Source organism: Cololabis saira, chromosome 14 (genome assembly GCF_033807715.1).
Source record: "Cololabis saira isolate AMF1-May2022 chromosome 14, fColSai1.1, whole genome shotgun sequence".
Classification (NCBI taxonomy): domain Eukaryota; kingdom Metazoa; phylum Chordata; class Actinopteri; order Beloniformes; family Belonidae; genus Cololabis; species Cololabis saira.
The window spans coordinates 7,736,714-7,762,508 of record NC_084600.1 but is presented as its reverse complement, the minus strand read 5'-3'; the positions used below and the strand labels follow the sequence as shown (position 1 = coordinate 7,762,508).

The 25,795-nt window shown below is 42.4% G+C and overlaps 1 protein-coding gene across 1 annotated transcript in view; it reads left to right on the top strand.

Moving 5' to 3' along the window:
• The window catches only part of pdha1a (pyruvate dehydrogenase E1 subunit alpha 1a), a 65,257-nt gene extending 51,807 nt beyond the window's left edge, over positions 1 to 13,450 (top strand). The window contains exons 2-12 of the mRNA XM_061739557.1: positions 697 to 875; positions 1,255 to 1,323; positions 1,789 to 1,962; positions 3,526 to 3,652; positions 4,011 to 4,102; positions 4,563 to 4,655; positions 4,912 to 5,067; positions 6,754 to 6,825; positions 6,906 to 6,973; positions 7,465 to 7,573; positions 12,408 to 13,450. Coding sequence (XP_061595541.1) covers positions 697 to 875; positions 1,255 to 1,323; positions 1,789 to 1,962; positions 3,526 to 3,652; positions 4,011 to 4,102; positions 4,563 to 4,655; positions 4,912 to 5,067; positions 6,754 to 6,825; positions 6,906 to 6,973; positions 7,465 to 7,573; positions 12,408 to 12,572 — 1,304 coding nt within the window. The 3' untranslated portion in view covers positions 12,573 to 13,450. The remainder of the gene's footprint in view (positions 1 to 696; positions 876 to 1,254; positions 1,324 to 1,788; positions 1,963 to 3,525; positions 3,653 to 4,010; positions 4,103 to 4,562; positions 4,656 to 4,911; positions 5,068 to 6,753; positions 6,826 to 6,905; positions 6,974 to 7,464; positions 7,574 to 12,407) is intronic.
• The last annotated feature ends 12,345 nt before the right edge of the window (positions 13,451 to 25,795 follow it).

Here is a 25,795-nt window from a genome sequence, read left to right as displayed (position 1 = left end):
GATATATATAAAGGCTAGATGACTCAAGGCGCAGTAGCACTTTTTCTGTCGTAATTTATACGGATGGTCTCTCAAAGAAGGTATCCAAGATGGTGAACATAATTCTCATTATGGGAAAATATCATATACATAAAAATACATGGAAAAACAGCAAACCCTCCATAGTTTGTTTTAAAAATGAAATAAAACATTATGTAAAATCCATAAAGGTACTATCAGAAGAAAACCCGTCTATAAATGATTTATATGAAACCATGTCCAAGTCTCTTGCTCTTTAAGTTACAATCTTGTGTTTTTTCACTTTTGTTGAAATGTCAACCCCTATGATTATTTTATTTTTATTTTATTGAATCTTTTTTTTATCCTGTTTTCTTGTCCTGTCACCAATTAAAAAATACTGTTGTTAAGATGTATACAATGTATCTACACGTAGAAGACAAATGTATATTTGCTTATGTGTTGTGAGCTTGTAATGTTTCAGATGCTAATGTTTCCTCAAAGATACTGTACAGTATTTTTTATTTTATTTATTTATTATTTATTATATTTTATTTATTATTTATTTATTTATTTATTATTTTTATTATTTCAAAATCATTTCAAATAAAACGTCTCTGGTTTCCTCAAAATATTTGTTTTAATTGAAATGTTAAATAAAGTTTATAAAAAAAAAACTTTTTCTGCCGTAACTCATAGCCGCAGAAGAAGAGCGCCCCGCAGCCCCAACAGCGCCGCCGCGAGCAGCGCCCCCCAGCGGCCAGCCGGGAGGACGCAGGTTTCCAGAAGGACGCTTCGTACCGAACTCTGCACGGACTTCTGTGGGAAAGATGCTGGCCAACGTTTCCAACGTGCTGAGAGCTTGTGCTCAGAGAAACGTGAGTACAACATGTGTGTTGGAGCAGAGGCCTGAGATCAGCTCTGTAATCCGGGGTGTGAGTGAGAGTTGACCCTAAACAACACTGACCTTGCCAGGCCCGTCGTAGCCGGAGCTAACACCCACATCATCCTGTCTCTTTAAGATCTAAGTGATTCTTATTTTTTAACACACACCGCTTTTAATATTGGTTTTAACTACTGTTTTAAGTGTCAGATTTACGAAAGGTTCAAAGTTTAAATGTCCCTACACAAATTATTGGATAACACAATGTTCTCACTGAAAGCAATAACAACAGGTCGTTTTGATATAAAACGTTTTTGAACCACTACTAAATAACCTTTGCTGATTTTGAAAGGTTTTTTGTTTGATTTCTTCAGAGATGTGCAGTGGTTGTGACAGCTCGCTCCTACGCTGACTTCACAAACCAAGCCAGCTTTGAGATAAAGGTAAGGTTAAAGCCTGATGTGTTATTGTATATGAAACTGTTGGATGTCAGTATACAGGACTGTCTCAGAAAATTAGAATATTGTGATTTTCTGTAATGCAATTACAAAAACAAAAATGTCATACATTCTGGATTCATTACAAATCAACTGAAATATTGCAAGCCTTTTATTATTTTAATATTGCTGATCATGGCTTACAGCTTAAGAAAACTCAAATATCCTATCTCAAAAATGTTTAATATTCTGGGAATCTTAATCTTAAACTGTAAACCATAATCTGCAATATTAAAATAATAAAAGGCTTGCAATATTTCAGTTGATTTGTAATGAATCCAGAATGTTTGACTTTTTTTTTTTTTTAATTGCATTACAGAAAATAAAGAACTTCATCACAATATTCAAATTTTCTGAGACAGTCCTGTAGTGTAGGTTTGTGGTTTATCACGGGTATTTCCTCCCATCCAGAAATGTGACCTCCACAAGCTGGACGAGGGTCCTGCCACCGAGGTGGTTCTGACCCGGGACGAGGGGCTGCAGTATTACCGCACCATGCAGATCATCAGGCGCATGGAGCTGAAGGCAGACCAGCTGTACAAGCAGAAGATCATCAGAGGATTCTGCCACTTGTATGATGGCCAGGTTGAAAAGCTTTTTATAATTTTATGTGATTTTTAAACTATGAAAATCCACGGAGTGTAACTATTTTATGTTTGCCACAATGACATGTTGAGAAACTAAGATAGAAATCAGATGCTCAGAGAGGGGTTAGGACTGTTCAGAATTATGCAGTGATGAGTTATAATCTGAAGTTCTTAGTCAGTATAGAGGGTATGCATTGTTGGGCGATATGGACCAAAAGTCATACCTGGATATTTTCTAGCTGAATGGCGATACTCGATATATATCGATATTTTTTCTGTCCCCAAAGCATTATAGCATAGCATCTCTGTTAGCTTCATTTTTTTCTGAGGCAAACCCTTAAAAAAACAGTCAGTTTTAATACAAAGCCTCCTGCCAAACGTCACACAGGTTCCTTTGTTAACAGAGGTCTGCACAATATCAAAATGTATAAAACAAATGAAATAAAAATAAACTGCCTGCATATATAGAATAAAAATGCTTCTTGAATAAAATAAAACAAGTATCCCTTTCCTGCATAACAATTACATTAAAATACACTGTGCAATTAATACAATGTAGACAGAAACAGGCAGACTTTTCCACTGAGGTTGACAGTTGTGCAAACAACAAATAAAACATTCAAGTCAATTTGTCACAAAATAAGCTATATCAAAATCATTAAAAAAAAATATATATATATATTTTTTTTCAATTAAATCGATATAAACGATATTCTCTCGTACCATATCGCGTTTGAAAATATATCGATATATATTAAAATCTCGATATATCGCCCGGCCCTACATTGACGTCACCACACTTAATCGCACTGAGTGGCAAAACATCAGCAAAAACAGCTCCAACTAGTGGAGAAGACAGGATAACAGCTGATTATCGGCTTAAATTAAAGGCAGTTGGACTTGACAGTGACCCGTACAGTTTCCCCAAGAACCACTGGTCCATGGACATTAATATTTGGCCACGAATCCAATTTCTACACCGGGGAAATACATGAAGCAAAGCTTGAAGGCTTACAAAAGTCTTGACGCTTGGTCCGACTTCAAGGCAGGATTTGTTGGCGAAATTAAAGTGATGAGGACACCGAACTTTATGATTTGACCGTTTAACGTTAGCTACCCAAAAATCCAACATTACCTGATACAAAATGGGAACCGCAAATCCACGTTTCGGTGTCTGGAATCCAGTTGTTTCTGTGAATTGCAGCGATCCATTTGTCTCTCTTAAGCTTATTTTTTGGCAGTCTGTAAAACGATAACTCTGATTTCTTGCTAAATCTATGAGTACAGTCGATCACACAACAGCTCTTTCCCATTTTAGATGTTTTCAGTTGCTCAAACTGAAAGTTTACGCTGCCACTCAGTCTTTCTGCCACTCAGTCTTTCTGACACTCAGTCTTTCTGCCACTCAGTGGGCGTAACCTGCTGTGAAGTCGCATCTGTGACGTCATGCGCATTCCCTCTATTGTTTAATTTGTTTTGTGATTATTTTATTTTTGTTTTGTGATTATTTTATTTTCTGAGTATATTTCCACATTTGTCTTGCTACTTGTTTTCTTCACAGGAAGCTTGTGCGGTTGGTATTGAAGCAGCCATTAATCTGTCCGACCACTTGATCACTGCGTACCGCGCCCACGGCTACAGCTACACCCGGGGGGGGACTGTGAAGGAGATCTTGGCTGAACTCACTGGTGAGTCTGCAGTCTTGGGATGTTTCTGTTGATTTTTTCCCCAGTCTTGATCTGTTGGTATGGGCTGGGCTTGTAAGGGTTTTTCCACTGAACACAGTAAAGCCAAGTTGCCTATGTGATCCTCCGGTGCAGCTCTATGAATACACTTTGTAGTTCAGAAATGGTATAAGAATATGTCTGTTTGCTTGTGAGCAGCTTTCCCTGGCAAGTAGGAGAGATACAGCTGTCACTTAAATCAGAGCACTGACACAGTGGAGCAGCAGAATAAGGGGGATTTATGAAGATGCAGCCTGGAACACAGGAGTGACGTTAAACTCGGATAAATACAAACATTCAGTGTTTTTGTTTTTTGATACAGGGAGAAGAGGCGGCATCGCAAAAGGCAAAGGAGGCTCGATGCATATGTACACTAAACATTTTTACGGAGGAAATGGAATTGTCGGCGCTCAGGTGTGTCAGTGAAGTCTACTAAAATGGTCCTTGAAGCTTAATTGGTTAACTGTTACCTTGTTATCATGACTCTTGTAGTTGGTGAATGTACTTGGAAAAAGCATTTATGATTTACTATGAAAAGGAATGATTGCAATGTTATTGGTGTAGTGCCACTCAATCCTGCAGCTTGTTTGCAGTCTTTTGCAATTATGGTAAGTTACTCAGGAATTGAATATACCGGTAGGTGTTTGTTACCGGCTGAACAGTGTGATAACTGTTGGCTGGTGAAATGTATCAAACTTTGCTATTGAATTAATAAAATGAATAAGTAATTCATAGTTAATTTACAAAAAAGAGAAATGGAAAATATGCCTAAAGGGCAAGTCACGCACAATAAAACAAAGAATACTGAACTTTGAGTTCTGATTGCAGTCTTTGGGCTGAAAATGTTTGGATTTCCATTTCAACTTGTTCTCAGGTTCCTCTGGGTGCTGGTGTGGCTCTCGCCTGCAAGTATCAGGGTAACAATGAGCTGTGTGTCTGTCTCTATGGGGATGGTGCTGCCAACCAGGTACGGCACAGAAATCACTGATGGTTTTAGTCTCGCATCGTACAACACTTTAAAAAGGCCAGGCTTTTTTGGTATCTGTTAATCTGCTAATCCTAGTTCAAACTGGAACTGTTACATAAGATGGTCTATTTCACCATAATATTGAGTTTGGTAGATTCTTATGTCAGTTATTACAATCAACAAAACCAGATAAATGCATATTGTTTTTCTCTGTAACAATGATGATAATAATGATAAACCCTTGTGCCCTTCACAGGGTCAGATCTTTGAAACCTATAACATGGCAGCTCTTTGGAAGCTGCCCCTCATCTTCATCTGTGAGAACAACAGGTATGGGATGGGCACGTCGGTGGAGCGAGCTGCAGCCAGCACAGACTACTACAAGAGGGGAGAGTTTATTCCTGGGCTGAGGGTACGCTTCAGCTTGTTGATTTTTTTTTTTTTTTTTTGTTTTTTTCCCACTTTTTTTTTTTTTTTTTTTTTTTTTTAACCACTAGAGAAAAAGAAAAAAAGTATCACATTCTAAGAGGATCAAAAGCATATTTTGGCAAACAGATCAGAAGTAGCCCAGGAAAAGAGTCGGGTAACAGAAGCTCTCCTCCACTCGGTTTGGTTCTTCTCCACCAGGGGTCTAACGTGCCGAGTAGATACTTTTCCGTAACTATTCTGCTGAGGTTCTAAGCGGCTGAGTCGGCTGTATCTGACATCATCACACTACAGGCCACCGATTGGTCGGGGGGTTGGAGTCAGACGTCTGAGTCAGGAGGAGGAAATCAGAGAAAGAGACTCTGACGGCTTCTGGTTCATTTTATTCAACCATCAACGGCAGCAAAAGTCTGTTTGGTGATCCAACTCTGAGGTGCAGATGTTCATAAACCTGGTGCTGAGGAGAGAATTAAAAAGGGATCTAGACGGGCGATAAGGAACGACCAGATCTACCAGGAGCTCTGTCACTTCTCAGCCGCTCGCGGCTCCCAACGGGGGGAAAAAAAAAAAAAAAAGACTTGCTGCTTGAAGCTTCTCTCTCTCTTTCATTTTTTAACTTGATATCAAACACAAGCCACAGACCCAGCAGCACATCTATCATCTCCTCCAGGTTCTACATCTTTAGTGTTGTTGTCTTCTCCGTTTAGATACACAATCAAATGCGTCACAGCAGCTTCTCTCCAACCTCCTACTTCTGCTCCAGGAATTGGAAAAGAAACCAGGTCAAGTTGAGATGAGAAGAGCAGAGTAGGTACTAGTGGAAAAGTGCCGTATGTATAAAGATCATCGTATAAAGATGTTCTTCAACTGTTCTAAAACCAGCACAAAAAGCCTGACTCGTGCTCTGTAATTAAGATCTTATTTTTTGGGAGAAATGCTCTCTTAATAAGTGAGAAAAATAGAAACTCTTGGTCATATTTATTTATTAATTTTGGTGGAAAAGAGGTGATTTCTACCGAAAGGGGAAAATGCTTAAGCTGCGTGAGGGTGGGAGTGTCACAATTTGAAAATAAATATGTGACCAAAATTGTAAAAATATATCACATGACCAACAAAGTTCTTATCTAGTTATCAAACTTAAGAATGATACAATCTATGAATTAAAAAAAATTATGACACAACATCCAAGTGAAATAGATGGCCCAACTCGACTAACTGAGGGATGTCAAATGGTGAAATAAGTCAGAAAATATTCATTCAAAGAATTTATAAACTTCAAAGTTCAATCGGTACAGTTCCCTGAGTTTCTAATTTATTAACTTCTTATTATTAACTAACTAATTTTGAGTGTTATTCAGGTCGTGTTAATGTCTTTCATGCTCCTGGTTAATTATACATTACTCATATTCTTGACGGGGTTCTTCTTTACACATTAGTTTTCATTTTAAAGTTTAATTAAACTTGTTACTTTAATTTTTACTTATCCAAAAATCTTAGTTTTTCTTCTGTTTTGTATAAATAATTGGTAAAATAAGCTGTTATTTCAACCTATACCTTTTTGGTTGTTTGTTTTCCCTTCCTCTCATACTTTCAGTGTCATTTGTATGTCTGCACATAAAATATCTCAATTCAACATTTAGGGTTTTTTTGTTGTGTTTTGGTTGAAATCCAGGTGGATGGCATGGATGTCCTGTGTGTTCGGGAAGCATCCAGATTTGCGGCGGACCACTGCCGGTCTGGAAAGGTTGGTTAAAACACTGAACTGTAAAACAAGTGTGGATGTCATTGTCTTATCTTAGTTGCTTTGATTTCATTCTTCATCAGGGTCCCATTCTCATGGAGCTGCAGACGTACCGCTATCATGGACACAGTATGAGTGATCCTGGTGTCAGGTAAACTATCAATGCTTGCTTCTCTCACCTGTTGCCATTCAGGTGTTAGAATGAAGTCACATCTAAATCTTCTCTTCCCTCCGCTGCTGCCCCTTGCTCCTGCCACAGCTCCTGTAGTCTTCCTGTACTTTCCTTTCCTCCATAGTGGCTTTGCAGTGTCCTGACCAGATGAACTGAACAAACACTACTAATATTGGTATTGGCTGTTGCAGATTAACAGCTGGATGAAATTAAAAAAAAACTAAATGTGGAGGCATTACAAATCAAAGCAGCTTAATTTAGTTTCATTCATAGATTTGCTTGTCTTCATGTACAAAACAGACAGATCATCCAGCAGCTTCAAAATTATGAAAGCTTTTGTACAATGAGCTTAAATCAGTTAATGAAACGGCTTAGCAAAAGCAGTGTTCTCCTGATAATCAGGACTTGAAGATGCCTAGTGTAAAGCTGATTATTTTAGTCCATCCCTGCACCACCCTCTACCTCTCTAGCTACCGCACACGTGAGGAGATCCAGGAAGTCCGCAGTAAGAGCGACCCCATCTCCCTGCTGAAGGACCGGATGCTCAGCAACAACATGGCCAGCGTGGAGGAGCTCAAGGTAATCACTTCTTCCTGTCTGCAAAGGAAAAAGACACACTTTTATCAAGTAATGCCGTGGAGGAAAAAAAACTAAAACCAACACACCTATTCTGTATCTTTTATTTTTATTTAATTTTCATTTCATTTTTCTCTGGGATCTTCAGATTGATCTTTATTTTAAATAATTAGAAAATGAATAAGGAAAACAGGCATAAAACACAACTCCATATTACAGAGGAAAAAAGCCTAAATATCTTAGGTCGTCATGGTTACAAATGACCATATGCAAACTAAAAAGAAACAATCAATATACAACATTACTAATAAAGTATGTGTATTTCTTTGCTGAAAAATGCAAATGTGTAGAGGAGTGAACCACGTGTTTAGGTATGACGGAAGCAGTTGTTGTTAATATTATTATGGAACTTAAACAAAACCACTTATGCCAACAGATTTTTTTCACAACTACTCTCCTTACGAGAAATACTTTTGAATCATGTTTAGTTAATGGCAGCCATTTGAAATCATTTGACTGTTTTTGACAGAATTATAATCCAAAGAACTTCATCATATCCTCAGGATGCTTTCTTTTCTCAGCGTGTGCACGATGCCACAGGCACCTGCAGTTTAGCAAACTACAAGTTAACATTTATATTGTGCACAAACTGCTGAAGTTATTCCTTTTAGGTTAGGAATATTTTCTTGAGTGTACAAAAGAAAATGCAAGATTTAGTGGTTTAGCATCTATCGTACCAGGGGCGTTTCTTGGGACTGAGAACATTGGGGGCTGAGCCCAGACCCTTATAGGGAAGCCTATGGGATCCTACCTGGGGAAAAAAGCTCAATGCTTTCTTGAGCCTTATTGCGTCTTGTCTACAGCCAAACACTGCCAAAATGTACCAGAATAAAACATATTATATTGATAGGAACAGGGTGATTCACTTATAGATAACACAGGAATTAAAGCAAAAAGAGGTTGCCACCTTTCAGAAATAGAAATAAAGGACGCCCCGATTTCAGCAGCGCAGGAGCCAAAAAAAAGCCCCAGAACTTCTAAACTGCATAAAAATGTGTTTATTTTATATGAAATAACGTGTTCTTTAATAGCATTGAACTTGCATGACTGTACAGACAGCCAACCATATAGCAGCTGAAATATGCCTATGCTCTGTACGTCCACATCAGCCAAGGTGTAGAATATTGCTACAGGTGAAGAATATGGTGTAAAAGTTAACTTATTTCAATAATTCAACTAGAATATGGTGTAAAAGTTAACTTATTTCAATAATTCAACTAGAATATGGTGTAAAAGTTAACTTATTTCAATAATTCAACTAGAATATGGTGTAAAAGTTAATTTATTTCAATAATTCAACTAGAATTTGGTGTAAAAGTTAACTTATTTCAATAATTCAACTGGAATATGGTGTAAAAGTTAACTTATTTCAATAATTCAACTAGAATATGATGTCAAAAATAATTTATTTCAATAATTCAACTAGAATTTGGTGTAAAAGTTAACTTATTTCAATAATTCAACTGGAATGTGGTGTAAAAGTTAATTTATTTCAATAATTCAACTAAAATATGGTGTAAAAGTTAATTTATTTCAATAATTCAACGTAAAAGGTGAAACTAATATATTACCTAGTCTTATTACATGCAAAGCAAGATATGCTGAACCTTTATTTGTTATAATTTTGATGATGGAATTTTTGAATTATTGATTTCATAAAATATTCTCTAATTTATTTTTTATTTGGGGTTTTCATAAACTGTGAGCCATAATCAGAGAGCAGCGTCTTGCTGGTGCAGGTAACTGCTGGACGCAGATGCGTGACGGACACTGGCTGATTTATGGTTCCGCGTTGCACCAACGCAGAGCTTACGGCGTATAATAAGCGGGGACGCGAACGTACGGTGCGCGTCGCCGCGTACCCTACGCCGTCAATTTAACGCAGAACCATAAATCAGGCTTAACGCGGGCGAATTTGTCAGTTTTCTTTTCGTCGTTTCAACTGAGGATGCAATGCTTGCTTATGCACCCTCGTAGAACCGGGCCTGGCATAATATATGTCCGTATTGGTTCCATACAGAACTTTTAATTCCCAATTCCCAAGCCCTACCTGGAGGGGAAGCCCGAGTCCTCCCGGCTGTCTGGCACACACATAGAAAGATCTGCGCACAGACGCAGCAGGTCCTGTTGTCCCGCCACAAAGATTTTGCTGGCCTTAATGTTTCCTGTGTTTTATTTTGTTCATTATTGTTAAATTTAGTGTTGATGTGTGTGTGACAGACGTGTGTATGGGGGGTTAATGAAAATACGGGACAAATCGCGTCCCGTATTAGTTCAATACGGGACGCAATCCATCTCTCTGATTGGTCTTGGTGTCTCGATGTCATCCCTTGTTGCATTCACTGATAATGGAAAACTACAACTTCTTTAGTGACTCGTAATGTACAGTTATGATTTTTTTTCTTCTGAAGTTGAATTATCCGGGGCTAAAGAAAAAACGTCCGGGGCCAAAGCCCCGGATGCCCAGGCCAGGCGACGCCACTGATCGTAGCACTCATTAGAATCTCAATAAACCATACACTGCAAAAAATGAGCTACAGTTGCGTGAAAATGTGTTTGCCCCCTTCCTGATTTCTTATTTTTTTGCATGTTTGTCGCATTTAAATGTTTCAGATCATCAAACTAATTTAAATATTAGACAAAGATAACACAAGTAAACACAAAATGCAGTTTTTAAATGAAGGTTTTTATTATTAAGGGGAAAATAAATCCAAACGTACATGGCCCTGTCTGAAAAATTAAATTATCTGTGGTTTATCACATCTTTGGAACGCTGATTTCAGTTTCTCCAGCCACACCCAGGCCTGATTACTGCCACACTGGTTCTCAATAAAGAAATAACTTAAATAGAACCTGCCTGACAAAGAGAAGTCGACCAAAAGATCCTCAAAAGCTAGACATCATGCTGCCGTCCAAAGACATTCAGGAACTAATGAGAAACAAAGTAATGAGATCTTTCAGTCTGGAAAAGGTTCCAAAGCCATTTCTAAAGCTTTGGGACTCCAGCGAACCACAGTGAGAGCCGTTATCCACAAATGGAGAAAACATGGAAGAGTGGTGAACCTTCCCAGGAGGAACCGACCAAAATGACCCCAAGAGCAGCGACGCCTCATCCAAGAGTCAGTAAAGACCCCAGAACAACATCCAGAGACCTGCAGGCCTCACCTGCTCCATTAAGGTCAGTAAAGACCCAGAACAACATCCAGAGACCTGCAGGATCACCTGCCTCAGTTATGGTCAGTGTTCATTACTCCACCTTAAGAAAGAGACGAGGCAGAAATTGCTGCATGGCAGAGTTCCAAGACCTAAACCACTGCTGAGTAAAAAGAACATAAAGGCTCGTCTCAGTTTTGCCAGAAAACATATTGATGATCCCCAAGACTTTTGGGGAAATACTCTGTGGACTGACGAGACAAAAGTTGAACTTTTTGGAAGTTCTATGTCCCATTACATCTGGTGTAAAAGTAACAGCATTTCAGAAAAGGAACATCCTAGCAACAGTAAAACATGGTGGTGGTAGTGTGATGGTCTGGGCTGTCCTGCTGCTTCAGGACCTGGAAGACTTGCTGTGGTAAATGGAACCATGAATTCTGCTGTTACCAAAACATCCTGAAGGAGAATGTCCGGCCATCTGTTGGTGAGCTCAAGCTGAAGCCACTTGGGTTCTGCAGCAGGACAATGATCCAAAACACACCAGCAACCTCTGAATGGCTTCAGAAAAACTAAATGAAGACGTTGGAGAGGCCTAGTCAAAGTCCCGACCTGAATCCCATTGAGATGCATGACCTTTAAAAAGGAGGTTCATGCTCTCAAACCCTCCAATGTTGCTGAATTACAACAATTCTGCAAAGATGAGTGGGCCAGAATTCCTCCACAGCTGGAAAAGACTCATTGCTAGTTATGGCAAACGCTTGATTGCAGTTGTTGCTGCTGAGGGTGGAACAACCAGTTATTAGGTTTAGAGGGAATCACTTTCTCACACAGGGCCATTTAGGTTTGGATTTTTCTTTCCCATTAATAATAATAACCTTCATTTAAAACTGCATTTTGTGTTTACTTGTGTTATCTTTGTCTAATATTTAAAGGGACCTATTATGGCATCTAATACTTATTATTATTATTATTATTATTATTATTATTATTATTATTATTATTATTATTATTATTTATTTAATTTTTTTTGCTAAATAAATTAGAAATCCAGCCTCTGATCCATGTCTTTATCTTCCCATTCTCTAACCTCATTATCTATGCAGGATTCTGAGTGGGCGGGGCTATGATAATGAGGCTCTGTGCTGATTGGCTGCCTGAATGGGTTTCACGTATCGCTCCCATCGTTACGTAACGACGGGAGGCTCGTAGATCCACATCACACTGGACGGCTCATCCGGGCGGCTGTACAGACACTGCAGAATTTGGTTGCTTTCCTCCTTCTCTGAGTTGTCAGGCTGAGGGGAGACCACTTTATATATGTTAAAGCAAGAAAAAAACTGTTTTTCATAATAGGTCCCCTTTAAATTTGTTCTGAAACATTTAAGTGCGACAAAAGAAGAAATCCGGAAGGATGCAAACACTTTTTCACACAACTGTACATTAACTTTCCCAGCGCTGTTATTATCTCGTCTTTGCCTAAGCCATCCAGTAATTCATTACAACACGTGCTGAGTTGATGTAATGATTGTTGATGTCTACAGTACATAACCATGTTTTTTTTGCTTGCTTTACTAAAAACCAAATATCAGTAGACTATCCATGTTTGTCTGTTTTGTGTCTGCAGGAGATTGACGTGGAAGTGAGGAAGAACATTGAAGATGCTGCTCAGTTTGCCACCACAGATCCTGAGCCTCCTCTGGAGGATTTGTGCAACCACATCTTTCACGACAACCCCCCGCTGGAGGTGCGTGGCACCAACCCCTGGTCCAAGCTCAAGTCTGTTAGCTGAACTTTGGGGTTTTTTTCCCCCCCAACTCGTCGTCCGGATGCCTCGGCCCCAAAAATATATTAAGTTCCCCATTGTGTCACCGGCATCCCATAATCATCATATCCAGAGCGGTAATCATACATAATCTACTTCAAAAATGAAACAGCTGGTTACACATTTACAAAGATTTTCCCAGATTTAAACGACCAGTGACAAAAACTAAGTGATTCAAACCTGTGTGAGTTAATTGCTAATGCCACCTAATGAAATTCCGCTGTTGCAGATGTCAGGGCTCATTCTTCAACTTTCAGCACCGTTTACTGCCACAAATGGGGGATTTTTTTTTTTTTTACACTTTGAAAAGGAGCTTCCATAGTTTGACTGCTTTAGTGTTCATCTTCTGACATATGTGATGAATACTAAATAGGGAGAACCAGTTGGGTGATATTCCAGTGAACTTGGTGTCCAGGTTAACCTCAGGTGCATTTGAGGTTAACAGACTGTTGCCAAAATTCCAATAATGTTTTCTGCAGGCGTATATATTTTTAAGGAATGTTGAACTTCTCATTTGAAAAATTATTAGTGCTGGGGTATTATTTGAAGTTTTGATCTCATCTGTGCACTTAACACACCACCAGGACAAATGAAGCTTTTTATTAGCAATTGGATGTAATATTGCTTATCTAACAGTAAGCACTTAATCTTTTTGTAAAGGTGGCCCCATGAAAGTATGTGTAGTAGACGACACGCGTTGCTGTTGGTGCTGAGCTCTGGGCAGGTTTGGGGTGAACTATGATGAATGTCATCTGTCACTCTTCATCTCAAGATCCGAGCTGTGAAGATAACGTTGTACCATTTATCCATATGTACATGATAAATAACTCAGTCTGAGGAAATCACTTCATGTCTCCTGTTTTGAATTTCAATTATTTAATCCAACACCCCAAAAGGCCCAAATGAGGCAGAACCCCCCCCCCCCCCACCCTGTTTTTATAAAAAAAATCAAATTAATTTAATGTTATGTATAAACTGGGTAGTGCAAAAATGTAAACAGAGTATTTAAATCTGTCTTTTGAAACCACAAAGGTGCCTACGGATGTCTGGAGGGAGAAACCATTTTTCTTATGTTAACGTTAAAACCGATGAAATACCCCGACATGTGTGAGGACAGATCTTATATCACACTCCAAGTCCTGCAACCTGAAGTGGAACTGCAGGGAGTTAGGCTTTCTACTCAAAGCTTCACTCTAAACCTTTATTCTGGGTTCAGCAGCTTCTCTTGTCACGTGTAAGCTTCACTGAAAAGGTTGAATGTCATATTTTTAAGTGTGGTGGACACTTGAGACATTATGAATTTCACTATCACTGAGCAGGGCAGTGATAATAAACTGGATTAAATGTTACAATGCTCACAACTGTTTTAAAGGCTAACGGGAAGAGAAAAGGCCCTCAGTGCTGTGTTTAGTGAAAGATGGGACACAATTTTAAATGTCATTACTTGTCCCACTGCTATTTGAAGTGGCTGCAGCGTGAACTAATGTGCTAAATGTTACATTTACGGTGGTGGATGATGCAAGAAACCGCTCCATGGAAACACTGAATCTATGTAAGAGTCCTTGTAATAAAAGAAGACTGTAAGCTGTAGTGTCTGTGTACTTTTTGTATGATTAAATAGTTGTTCAGTCATGTATCTATACTTATTATATTCAATACACTTGTAATCTAATTGTTGTTATGTTTCACTGTAAGCAGGATGCAGGACTTGTTGGCTTTATCTGAGGAAATGCCGAGGGACCAGTCTTGTGCTGTTCACCATGGATTTCTTTAAGAATTGCAATCAGTCCTGATGTGTTTGTTAGGGGGGGGCTTGGGTCTGTCCAACACCCACCTGGCTCCGTTCACAGGAGCGTCTGCTCCTTCTGCAAACTTCAAACTTCACTTTGTGCAAATTGTTATTACATTCCAAAAATGTTATACTGATTTTATAAAAAACGTAAATAACTTTGATTTGTTGAACTGAATCAAGGTAATTTCTATACCGTTCAGTTAATTTTTATTGCATTTTTAAAAGTTAAAATCCCCATTGATGAGATTTATAGTAAATCTGCGTGTTTCAAGGGCTGGAGAGAGGAATTTGGTTTGTTGTGAACAGCAAAGATAATCAGACTGAGAAAGGTCTTGGTGTAAAGCTAATTTAAATTTGCCAGTGGTACTTCTATATTTCCAAGCTAAATTGACACAAAAGTGGGACAAAATGAAGGCAATCTGGGGAGGTGTCAGAAGTTTAACTCCAGGAGATGGCAGTACTACGGGAATGAAGACAGTGACTGCTGGAAATGTGCAATGAAGTAAGATTCAGGACTTTTATGTCAAAATTATTAGAAAACCTCACTTTTGGGTCAATATGACATAGGAATTGTTATGGTTTTATTGAAAACTGATAGACATTCAGAAAAGTTACTATCCCAACTTTTGTCCTTGGTTTATATCTGTCACATGTCCATCTATTATCTATATGATTTGTTTTTATTTGGGCCACTGGGATTGCCTTGGGTCTATTCTATCAACATATTTGATGCTTTTATTTTATCTCTACCATATCTTTTTTATCATCATCAATTTTATTTACCTTACTTTAAAAAAAATCTTGGCTAGTGTCTCGTGATCAAAACATCTAAAGTACTTCAGTACTTCATGTCTTACTCTGAAAAATGTTTTTGTTTTCTTCTGCGGCAACCGAACCAATCAATCTCCAAATGTTTCCCTCAGACCTGATGGAGCTGAAATCCCTGCAAAATCATAACATACGCATAAAAAGGAGAATGAATGCCTTTATTGTGTGGTCTCGCATCCACCGAAAGGCCCTGCAGAAAGCGTACGGGGTGGGCACCGGCTCCCCAGTGTTCAGCTGGAAGTGAGAGGTCCAAGCTCAGCGAGGAACAGGTGGAACCCTACTATGACGTTGCTGAAAAACTGAAGCACATACATGGACAGCGGTTTTCTGGTATGAACCATTACACAGGTGGATGTGGCTATGATAAGAAGTACCGGTATGTTTCATCTCTGGTGTTCTCTCTCATTGGGTCTCCCTGTCGTACCAGATTATGAATATGGACCCAAGAGGAAGCGAGTTAGTGAACCATTTGCATCAATGCAGGGAGATAGTCCGGCAGCAGGAGAGCAGCAGGGCAGCAGTCCCTTCTCTGTCTCACAAGCAGCTCAGTCCAGTCTGCTGTGTCCCATCATGTACTACCTGTACACCCCAATTTGAGGTCCCCCACAATGCACTACAGTACTGTCCCCACTGTCCATGTTTTTACGCATATATTCCACTGGATATGGTCCAGAGCCACTATCCGAGGTTAGATATATTTAGATAAATGTTCCAGAGAGTGTAGTTTGTTTTATATAGTGTTATTTCTAATCCTTGTCAGTAATTCATTCTGGCAAGTATCCAACTAGTACTCGCGCTAACATACAAACAAGCATGTTTTCCTTTTTTTCAGCAGCAGAACACAGAGAGTAAGTGTTTCCTGTAATAATAGTCATCTACGTTTGCAAGATAAGTCTCAAATTTTATACTTTGGTATGGTTTTGTCTGATGTGCTTGACTCCCTCACCATTTAAATGTACTTGCTAAACATTTTTCCTCTGACCTCATCTTATCCACATGTGACTGAAAGACATGAAGAAACACCATCAGCAGAGGGAAGGGTTCACCCTGATTGTCTTCATCTGGGAAACTGAGGTGTTATGCGGCTCATTTTACCCAACAAGTCATTATTGGCTCTGCCACAGCTGTGAAGCTTCAACAGACTGTTATTGGCCGGGTTTCCCAGATCCAACCTCTCTTAAGGATTTAAGAGAGGTTCAAAGAAGGTTTCAACTAAGAGAGAACCCTAAGATACGGGTGTTTCCCAGATGACTTCTTAACACCGTTCTTTAGTTTCGCTCTTTCAGAAGCTCTTTGGAGGAGCTGTCCGGTTCTGAAACCAAATCAATCGATGCCAGGCAAATCGATCATCGATCACTATCAGCGCATTTTCACACGCAGCACTGCTACCTAACGCACTAATTCCCTGCTGCCTGCGCGTTATGTGTGTTATTATACTATTATACTTCAATGACCCTTTTTCATGGTGAAAACAAGACGGCAACTAAATAAGAAGTAGTCTTGGTAAGAGAATAATGAGGAAATGTATTGTTTTGTTATTAAATGTGAAAGATGGACGAATTAGGACAAATTATCTTAACGAACAGCATATAGGACCACATTGTATTCTCGTGACTATAAAACAGAATCCTTCACCTCAAAAAAATATTCTGAAGTTTATTTAGCTGCCTTTTTCACTATTAAACAGAATATTGCATTCATCAACGTTGAATTTGCGGATGTTTGGAGACACACGGCGGGTGTGTGGAGACGCGCAGCTGCGGCTCACGCCAGATGAAGAGAAGGTGATGGCCATAATTGGCAATACGGCATCTGAGGGCATTGAGGGCGGGGTAGATGTCCTGGGGAACGAGGGGCTGTCGGAACCGGTGGATGAGCCATCTGGGAGCGGGGTCAGACCAGCACCACCAACCTCCCCGCCCCCGGCTCCAAGTACCGAGTCCGAGGAATACGTCGCCCTACACCCACTCCCGCCTGTCCCCGAGCTCCAACCTGCACCAGCAAGAACCGGTGTCGTGCCAAAAAGTGATTGCCTGCCAGAATCTGATTTCTCCCCTGAAAATGGGTCTTTTTACCTGCCAAAAATTGATTGAAGGCCAAATACAGTTAATGAAAGGTTGTTTCTACCTAAATATGATTTGATTTCATTCTTGAGCTTCATAATATTGTAGCGACCCTCTCTGCCTGTCACCGGGAGGTTTAGAACTCCGGGGTTTCCTTCTTCTGTTGTTCTTGTTAAGGGGTTGTTTTAAGTTCTACCGGAGACGTTAGACGTTAGAGTGGAGTCTGCCGTTGGGATTGTCAGAGAACCTGGTTGTTTGTTTTTCCTGCTCGGTAATAAACTGGCAAGAAACTACGAGCCGTCTCCTCCCTGTCTGTCACACATTACACTGGTGTCAGAAGTGAAAATTCGGACATCGGACAAGCCAGAGAAGAAAAAGAAAGAAAGAAAGAAAGGAGGAAAGGAAGATTAAAAAAAAAAAAAATCTTCAGTGACGGCGGCTCTAGTTAACGGGCGGGCTGGCAGCAGTTGGAGCATGGATTACGGTGCGAGACCAAAGACGGGAGAGAGGAGGGGCGGAGAGGAGGAAGCTGCAGGCGGGTGGTCAGTAGACTTTGCCAGAGAGATGGAGAGACTTTCACGGGAGGCAAAGGACCGCCTGAGAGAGTCAGCTGTTAGGATGGCTAGTGAGGCGGGCATGACGCCTTCCCCGTCAGTTCGAGCCGGTCCCCCAACCCGCTTAAGTGAGGCTCGGGAGGTAAACCCCGCCCACCGCCCTGCGTCATGCTCAGCTGTCAAAACACCCAAATACTCCGGTAGGTCAGAGTGGGAAGCCTTCCATGCCCAATTTGACCTACTAGCGGAGGCAGAGGGATGGACAATAGAGACTAAAGCCCTCCAGCTGACTTTGTGCCTCACAGAGGATGCCCTCTCATGCCTGCTGATGCTCAGCCCTGAGTAACGTCGTAGTTATGAAGCTTTGGTGGGAGCTCTGCAGAGGCGTTTTGGACAGTGTTCTCAGCCGGAGCTCCTGCGGACGGAGCTGAGCAACCGTTGCAGAAGATACGGGGAGCCGCTGAGGGTCTTAGCCAACGACATAGAGAGCCTGACACGTCGGGCTTATTCACACATGCCCCCGGGAGTGCAGAGCGAGTTAGCCCGAGACCAGTTCATCAGAGCTCTGTCCCCCACTGACTTGCGTGTGCAGGTGCAGCTGCAGCATCCTCAGACCTTGCAGTCGGCTTTGGAGCTGGCCGTAGAGAGAGAGCAGGTGTGGGGCGGAGCCGCTGGGAGCGAGCAGAGGGTAACTTCACCTGCGGCCCGGGCTGCAGTAGGGAGCTCCCCAACGGAGGACAGACCGGCTTGGGTGGCTGAAATAACCGAACTGATACGTGCAGTCTCGCTGCAGGCGCCACGCAGACCACGCCCGGGCCCTAGGGTCTGCTGGGGCTGTGGCCAGCCTGGGCACTTAGTGAGGGAGTGCCCCCAGTCACACACAAGGCAGGGAAACGGCTCGGGGCACGCGTAGAGAGGGATATGCGGACCCCGGGCCCCACCCCACCCTCAGCGGTTCCTACCTCTCCCTCGGCGGGGGGAGGAGCCCCATCTGACAGCAGCCAGAGCCGGGCTCCACCCCCCATGGAAACAGAGGACATCGCAGCCTGGGAGCCTGTCGTAGCAGTGGGTCACACCGGTGTGGGGGACTCATGCTATGTCCCGGCCTCAGTGGAGGGGGTGCCCTGCTTGGCCCTAGTTGACACGGGATCAACAGTAACCCTGGTGAGGCCTGACTTCCTACCAGCGGGGACTCAGTTGGACTCCACCACAGTACGGCTGCGCACGGTCACGGGTGAGATGGCCCAGCTGCTAGGCACGTGCCAACTGACTGTGGAAGTTGGTAAAAGAGCAGTGCGTCATCCAGTGTGGATAGCTGCAGTACAGGACCAGTGCATCCTAGGTTTGGACTTCCTGAAGGCCATGCACTGTCACCTGGACCTGGGGAGGAGCATCATACGCTTCCGAGGGGGGCCAGCTATCACTTTGACTCCCTATGACCCCACCTTGCCTTTCACCCTTGACACAGACGCTAGCGGTGTGGGGGTGGGGGGTGTACTGTCTCAGGTGGGTCCCGAAGGGGAGAGAGTAGTGGCGTACTTCAGCCGGGCGTTCAGCAAGGCAGAACGGCGCTACTGCGTCACCCGCCGGGAGCTCTTGGCAGTGGTGTTGTCAATCAGACATTTCAAGTACTATCTGTGTGGCCCTCTTTTCACTGTGAGAACTGACCACTCAGCCCTGCAGTGGCTCATGACATTTAAAGAACCTGAGGGGCAGGTAGCCAGGTGGCTAGAGGAACTGCAGGCTTTCCACTTTAAAGTGGAGCACAGGCCAGGGACTCGTCACACCAATACCGACGCTCTCTCCCGGCGCCCATGCGCAGCTGAAGGGTGCCGCTACTGTGCACGGAGAGAAGACCGTGAGAGAGAGTTACGGGAGGAGGAGAGTTGTGCTGAGGGGCGACGCTCAGAAGTGTTCATCTTTCGGGAGTTACAGACAGTTGACACAGCAGATTGGGGGCAGCATCAAGAGCAGGATGCAGACCTACGGCCAGTCCGGCAGTGGGTAGAAGCTCAGCGGCGGCCGCCATGGGAAGAGGTGTCCGCTCTCTCCACACACACCAAGGGGCTGTGGTCCAAGTTTGAGGCTCTGCGGCTTTGTCAGGGGGTCCTGCAACGTGCGTGGAAGGAGCCAGCCACCGGAGAGGAGAGGTGGCAGGTGGTGGTCCCTAGGGGCCTGAAGGAGGCGGTGCTCAAGGCCATGCATGGAGCCGCCGGGTCGGGGCATTTCGGGGTCACTAAGACACTCCGACGCCTGCGACAGGGCTTCTACTGGGGGCAGTGCAGGAGGGATGTACAGGACTTTTGTCGCTGCTGCGACGCATGTACTGCGCGTAAGGGTCCTCCTGACCGTTCCCATGCTCCCCTCCAGCAGTTCCCTGTGGGGGCTCCCATGGAAAGAGTGGCGGTAGATATAATGGGCCCGTTACCTCGCTCAGACCGGGGTAACCGTTACGTCCTCTCCGCCATAGACTATTTCACCCGATGGCCCGAGGCGTACGCAATCCCAGATCAGGAAGCAGAGACTGTTGCAGACGCCCTGGTGGAGGGCATGTTCAGCAGATTTGGAGTGCCGGAAGCCCTGCACAGTGATCAAGGGAGAAATTTCGAGTCCCGGGTGTTTGCAGCCATGTGTGAACGTCTGGGCATATGCAAAACGCGCACCACACCTTTGCGGCCGCAGAGCGACGGCTTGGTGGAAAGGTTCCACCGCACCTTGGGTCAGCAGCTGGCCATTCTCACCTCTCAGCACCAGCGTGACTGGGACCTCCACCTCCCCCTGGTGCTCATGTCGTGTCGCTCTGCGGTGGAGGAGACCACATCCTGCACCCCCACCCTCCTCATGCTGGGGAGAGAGCTCCGCACCCCTGCAGAGCTGGCCTTTGGTCGGCCACCAGATTCCCCAAACTGGCCACCAGGCCCCGAGTATGCTAGCAGGCTGCAGGACCGGCTCGAGTCTGCTCACAGGTTTGCCAGGGAGCAACAGCTGAGAGCAGGGGTGCGTCAAAAACGGAATTACGATGTGAGGGCACACGGGAGGCATTTTCGGGCCGAGGAGCTGGTGTGGGTCTACCTCCCTCAGAGGAAAAAGGGCCGTTGCCCTAAGCTAGACAGCCAGTGGGTGGGCCCTGGCAGAATACTGGAAAGGCTGGGAGAAGTGGTGTACCGAGTGCAGCTGCCACACACCCGGAGGAAGGTGGCGCTCCACCGAGACAGACTGGCCCCGTACAGAGGGGACGCTTCACTTCAGTCTCACTCCGGGGAGAGTTCCTCAGCGGGAGCACGGTGGGCTCCTGAGTCAGTGTCCACAGCACTCCACCCCATTCTTCCAGTCCCCCCTCCCGGGAACCCAGATTCACCGGGTGTCAGCTGCCCATCAGTGACTGATTCACCTGCCCCTCCCTCCCTGTCTCCCCCATTTGAGGCTGCATCCTCGGTCCCGTTCCCCGGGTTGTCAAACGCCCAGGCGGTGCGTCCGCAAAGGCAGAGGAGGCCGCCAAGCCGCTTCAGAGACTTTGTTTGACTTTGTTTGTTCATTTTTATGGGGGTACTGGGTTGTAGTGAGACCATTTGTTCCAGAAGCGGGCAATAATGCGCCCCAGTCTCAGTGGAAGGGAATGCAGTCCACCCTGTTCTTAAAAAAAAAAAAAAAAAAAAAAGAATGTTGTTTTACTGTGTGCCGAGTTGCCTATTTAGTTTTGGCTCATTGGTCCCTCGTGGGCGAGGACTTTTGTAAGGGGGTGGTAGTGTAGCGACCCTCTCTGCCTGTCACCGGGAGGTTTAGAACTCCGGGGTTTCCTTCTTTTGTTGTTCTTGTTAAGGGGTTGTTTTAAGTTCTACCGGAGACGTTAGACGTTAGAGTGGAGTCTGCCATTGGGATTGTCAGAGAACCTGGTTGTTTGTTTTTCCTGCTCGGTAATAAACTGGCAAGAAACTACGAGCCGTCTCCTCCCTGTCTGTCACACATTACAATATAAATACTAGAGCTCACATGATTGCTTTTAACTCTTTTAAAGGACCATTACAACACAAAATAGGCATTTTCACGTGCCAAAAACTGATTGAAGGCCAAATACAGTTAATGAAAGGTTGTTTCTGCCTAAATATGATTTGATCTCATTCTTGAGCTTCATAATCTGAAAATCTGACGTTTTAGCGCTCTCGCTCAACGGGCTGCTGTGCGCGCTCCCGCGGCCAGAAATCAGAAGAAATCAGATTCTGGCAGGCAATCACTTTTTGTGAAAAAAAAAAAGAGCTTAAAACTGATTCTAAATTCAACTGGGAGCCAGTTTTGTCAGGGTTTGACACTTCCCCCCAGTTTGAGTTTTAGTTCTGTCCCTCCTGTTTCCCCTTTGCCCTGATTGTGTCTGCACCTGTGTCTCGTCGTGTCTCGTTATCCCCTGTGTATATCTGGTCTTGTCATTCCTTTGTTGCCTGTCGGTCCGCACTGTTTGTTCCCTCCATGTACTCCTGGTTTTCGATCCCTGTATACGTGAGTTGTTTTTGATCCTGCTCTGCAGCATTTTAGTTTGGCTTTTTTGTGGAATAAATCCTTCTGTTTTTTGAGAACTCCTGCCTCCAGCCTCCCTCTCTCTCCTTGCGTTTGGGTCCTCAACACCACGCCTTGTGACAAGTTTAAAGAATACAGGACAGGAGTGATGCAGCCGTGCTTCCGGGTTCTCGTCAGCAGGCGCAGAAACCTTGGCTGAGGAATGGTCAGGCAAATAAAGTTAGACAAAATACAGTTCAAAGACAAGCTAGAAGATCGGCTGAATAATGCCAGTGCTTGCGTGGCTTAAGTAGAATCCAGGACAGTGAAAACAGGGAGGTGAACCATTAAACCAGCTGTACTTGATTTTTTGATTTGACTCTTATAGTTTTCACAATGTACTGGCCAGATTTGTGTCACAATCAGGCTCAAGTCTATAGCAGACCAGTGTGAGGCAGTCAGGTGCAGGAGCCAACCGCTTAAAACATGTGCTCCATTTTTGGGGGATATAGTCACATGTGGTTGCACATATATAAGTAAGTGTTGCTCTCAGCCGTCCTGGAAAGGAGATTTTAAGTCAAAAAGGTTTTTCCCTGGTAAAAATAAAGGTTAAAATAAACAAGCAAAATAAATAAACCTTTATTTCCCAGTTTCGGTTTAATTTTGCAGGGTTAAACAATGTTGAATAAAGGACATGACAGAAATGTGCACCCCTTTTTTTTACAACATAGAACTTACCGAGAACATGGAAAACATTCTCCACAGAGAAAAAAAAACTACAAAAAACAAAAACAGACAACCAAATAAATACCAACACAGAAGGTGTATTCAAGGGTAATCAGACATACCATTAGGGAAAGAGTCAATTAAACACTAAGACCTGGAAATGTACCTTGAAATCTCAGTCCAAGCTGGACCACAAGACCACTGGGCAGAGCTCGGGCACCATCGTCTCCGATATAGTCCAGAAAGGGTGGAGTTTTATTATTCCAGTGGTCAATGTTTCATCATCAAAGTTACTAAATGAACCATCTTGGGGCACTGATCGCCCTGGTCATTAAAGGTTTGGAATATATGGTGAAATTGGACTTCATTTTTCATGCCACATGATTGACTCAGTCCAAACAAACTCAACTTCCAGTCATTGACTCCATATTTTGACTGGCTGTTTTTTTTTTCGTTTGCTTTGTTTTGTTTTTAGGTCACATAGAGCAGATGTTGGCAACATTTCGTCAAGACTCCTATGTGTTTAGCAGGATCATCCCAACCTCACCACCTTTGCACAGCTGGCAAAATAGTTTTGAATCAAGACATAGCATAACTAGTTATTATGAAGACTGTGATTGTCAGTCCCCAGTCCCAGAACTGTGGGCTGTACAGGTTTATTATATGGTGTTAGGATACATCTTTTCTTTTTCTTTCTTTCTTTCTTTCTTTCTGTTACATCGGTGCAACCATCATTATACAGCACACATGGGGAAAACATCAAAACCAGAGAGGAACTACAGAGACGGCTCAAAAAGATGTGACCAAAAAAGGTGTAGCTGAAGCCTGAGCTTGTGATGCCTATAACCCTATTATCATACAATCAATACACACACACACACACACACACACACACACACACACACACACTGCAATAATACATGTGTTACACTATCATATATTACATGGTGGGTGGGAAGAAGCAAACAAAAGCCCAGTAATAATAGTTACACTATGAAATTTGGTGTCAATGAATTACAATATATCCGTACAGTTTATTACAGTTTTTTTTATACCTGTTGATAGTCTTAATTTTAAACATTCTTTTAAAGGTATGGATTGAACTACACATTCTTAAGTCCTTTCCGCAACAATTCCATAGTTTTACACCATTTACTGAAATACGATGTTCTTTTGACTTTGTTCTTGCCTTTTGGTTTTTGAACGAACCAGCATTTCTCAGTTCATACTTGTTTTCCTGGATTTGGAACAGCTCCTGGATGCTGCGTGGAAAGAGATTGTTGTGAGCTTTGAATGGGACCAATAAGGTTTGCAACTTGACTATATCCCAGAATTTGAGAGTATTTAAATTTATAAAAAGAGCGTTGGTGGGCTCATGGAACGCTTTTCTCTTTATTATACGTATTATTCATTTCTGTAATATAAATATTGGTTTTAGTCTTGTATGTGTTTCCCCACATCTCCACACAGTAAGACATGTATGGAACTACAAGGGAACAATACAAGAGGTTGAGTGACTTTGAGTTTAAAAATTCTTTTGATTTATTTACATTTGCAATGGTTCTAGACATTTTCTTTTTGACATAATTAATGTGTGATTTCCATTTTAATTTATGATCAATGAGTGTTCCAAGGAATTCGTATTCTGTTACTCTTTCAATGGGAATATTGTTGATTTTGATAGAAATGTCTTCATTGATCTTTCGGTTTCCAAATATTAAAAGCTTGATCCTGCTTAAATTTAGGGAAAGTTTATTGGTGTCAAACCACTTTTTCATAAAATCCATCTCCCCTTCCACTGTTCTCAGGAGCTGCTCCAGATTTGTACCATGGCAAAGCAAACTAGTGTCATCTGCAAATACTTTTACCCCGGCATAAATTAAGCAGTGGTGCAGAAATTAGTATTCCAAGTATTTGGGCACCAACTTGAATCATGAATTGACTTTTGATACCAAAAGTGACTTCATCTATAAAAGCAAATCAGATGCTGTTTCTCTGAAGGAAAATTGAAGGGTCATTGTTTTGTTGTTTTTTTTTATCCCAATTTTTTCCCCATTTATCACCCAGTGCTCCAACCTGCGTCACAGTCCTGGGCACTGATCCCTCTTCCAACCCCGGGGGGTCATTGTTGACACACGTCTTATTCTAATAATTTATTATTCTTTTTATTACATCTGTTTTAACTTTTGCTATTATTTGCTGGTTTAATAACTCTGCAGGACAAACAAAGACGGGTTTCCTACACATGTTCAACTCTATAAAAAAACTGCTGGGATGAATCTAAACTCTGTAGAGCATGTGTTTGAGAGCAAAGCCATAATGAGGCCAAAGGCCATTGTGTCAGACATTAATCATCCACTTTGTACAGTGGTCTGTCTCCTGCCTTCATGGAGGAGATACACTTTTCTTAAGTGACCCAAGTTAAAGAGATATTTCTGATAATTTGTCCAGCTGTTTGGTTTATGTAGAAGCTGTAGGTCACATTGCATTAATTGGTATGTAACTTTGTTGCAGATGCATTAATCAACACAAATAAGCACACACATAGAATATATACATTTAAACCAAGTATAACAATAAAAATAATCAATATTATCAACATACGACAGGCAACAACAATGATGCAGATCACCTGAGGTACAACCTCATTGACATTTACCAAATTCCTTCCCTTTTTTTTTTCTTTTTTACTATTTTAAAGTAGTGGGGAACGGTATTGAGATGAATTGTTTAAGAGGT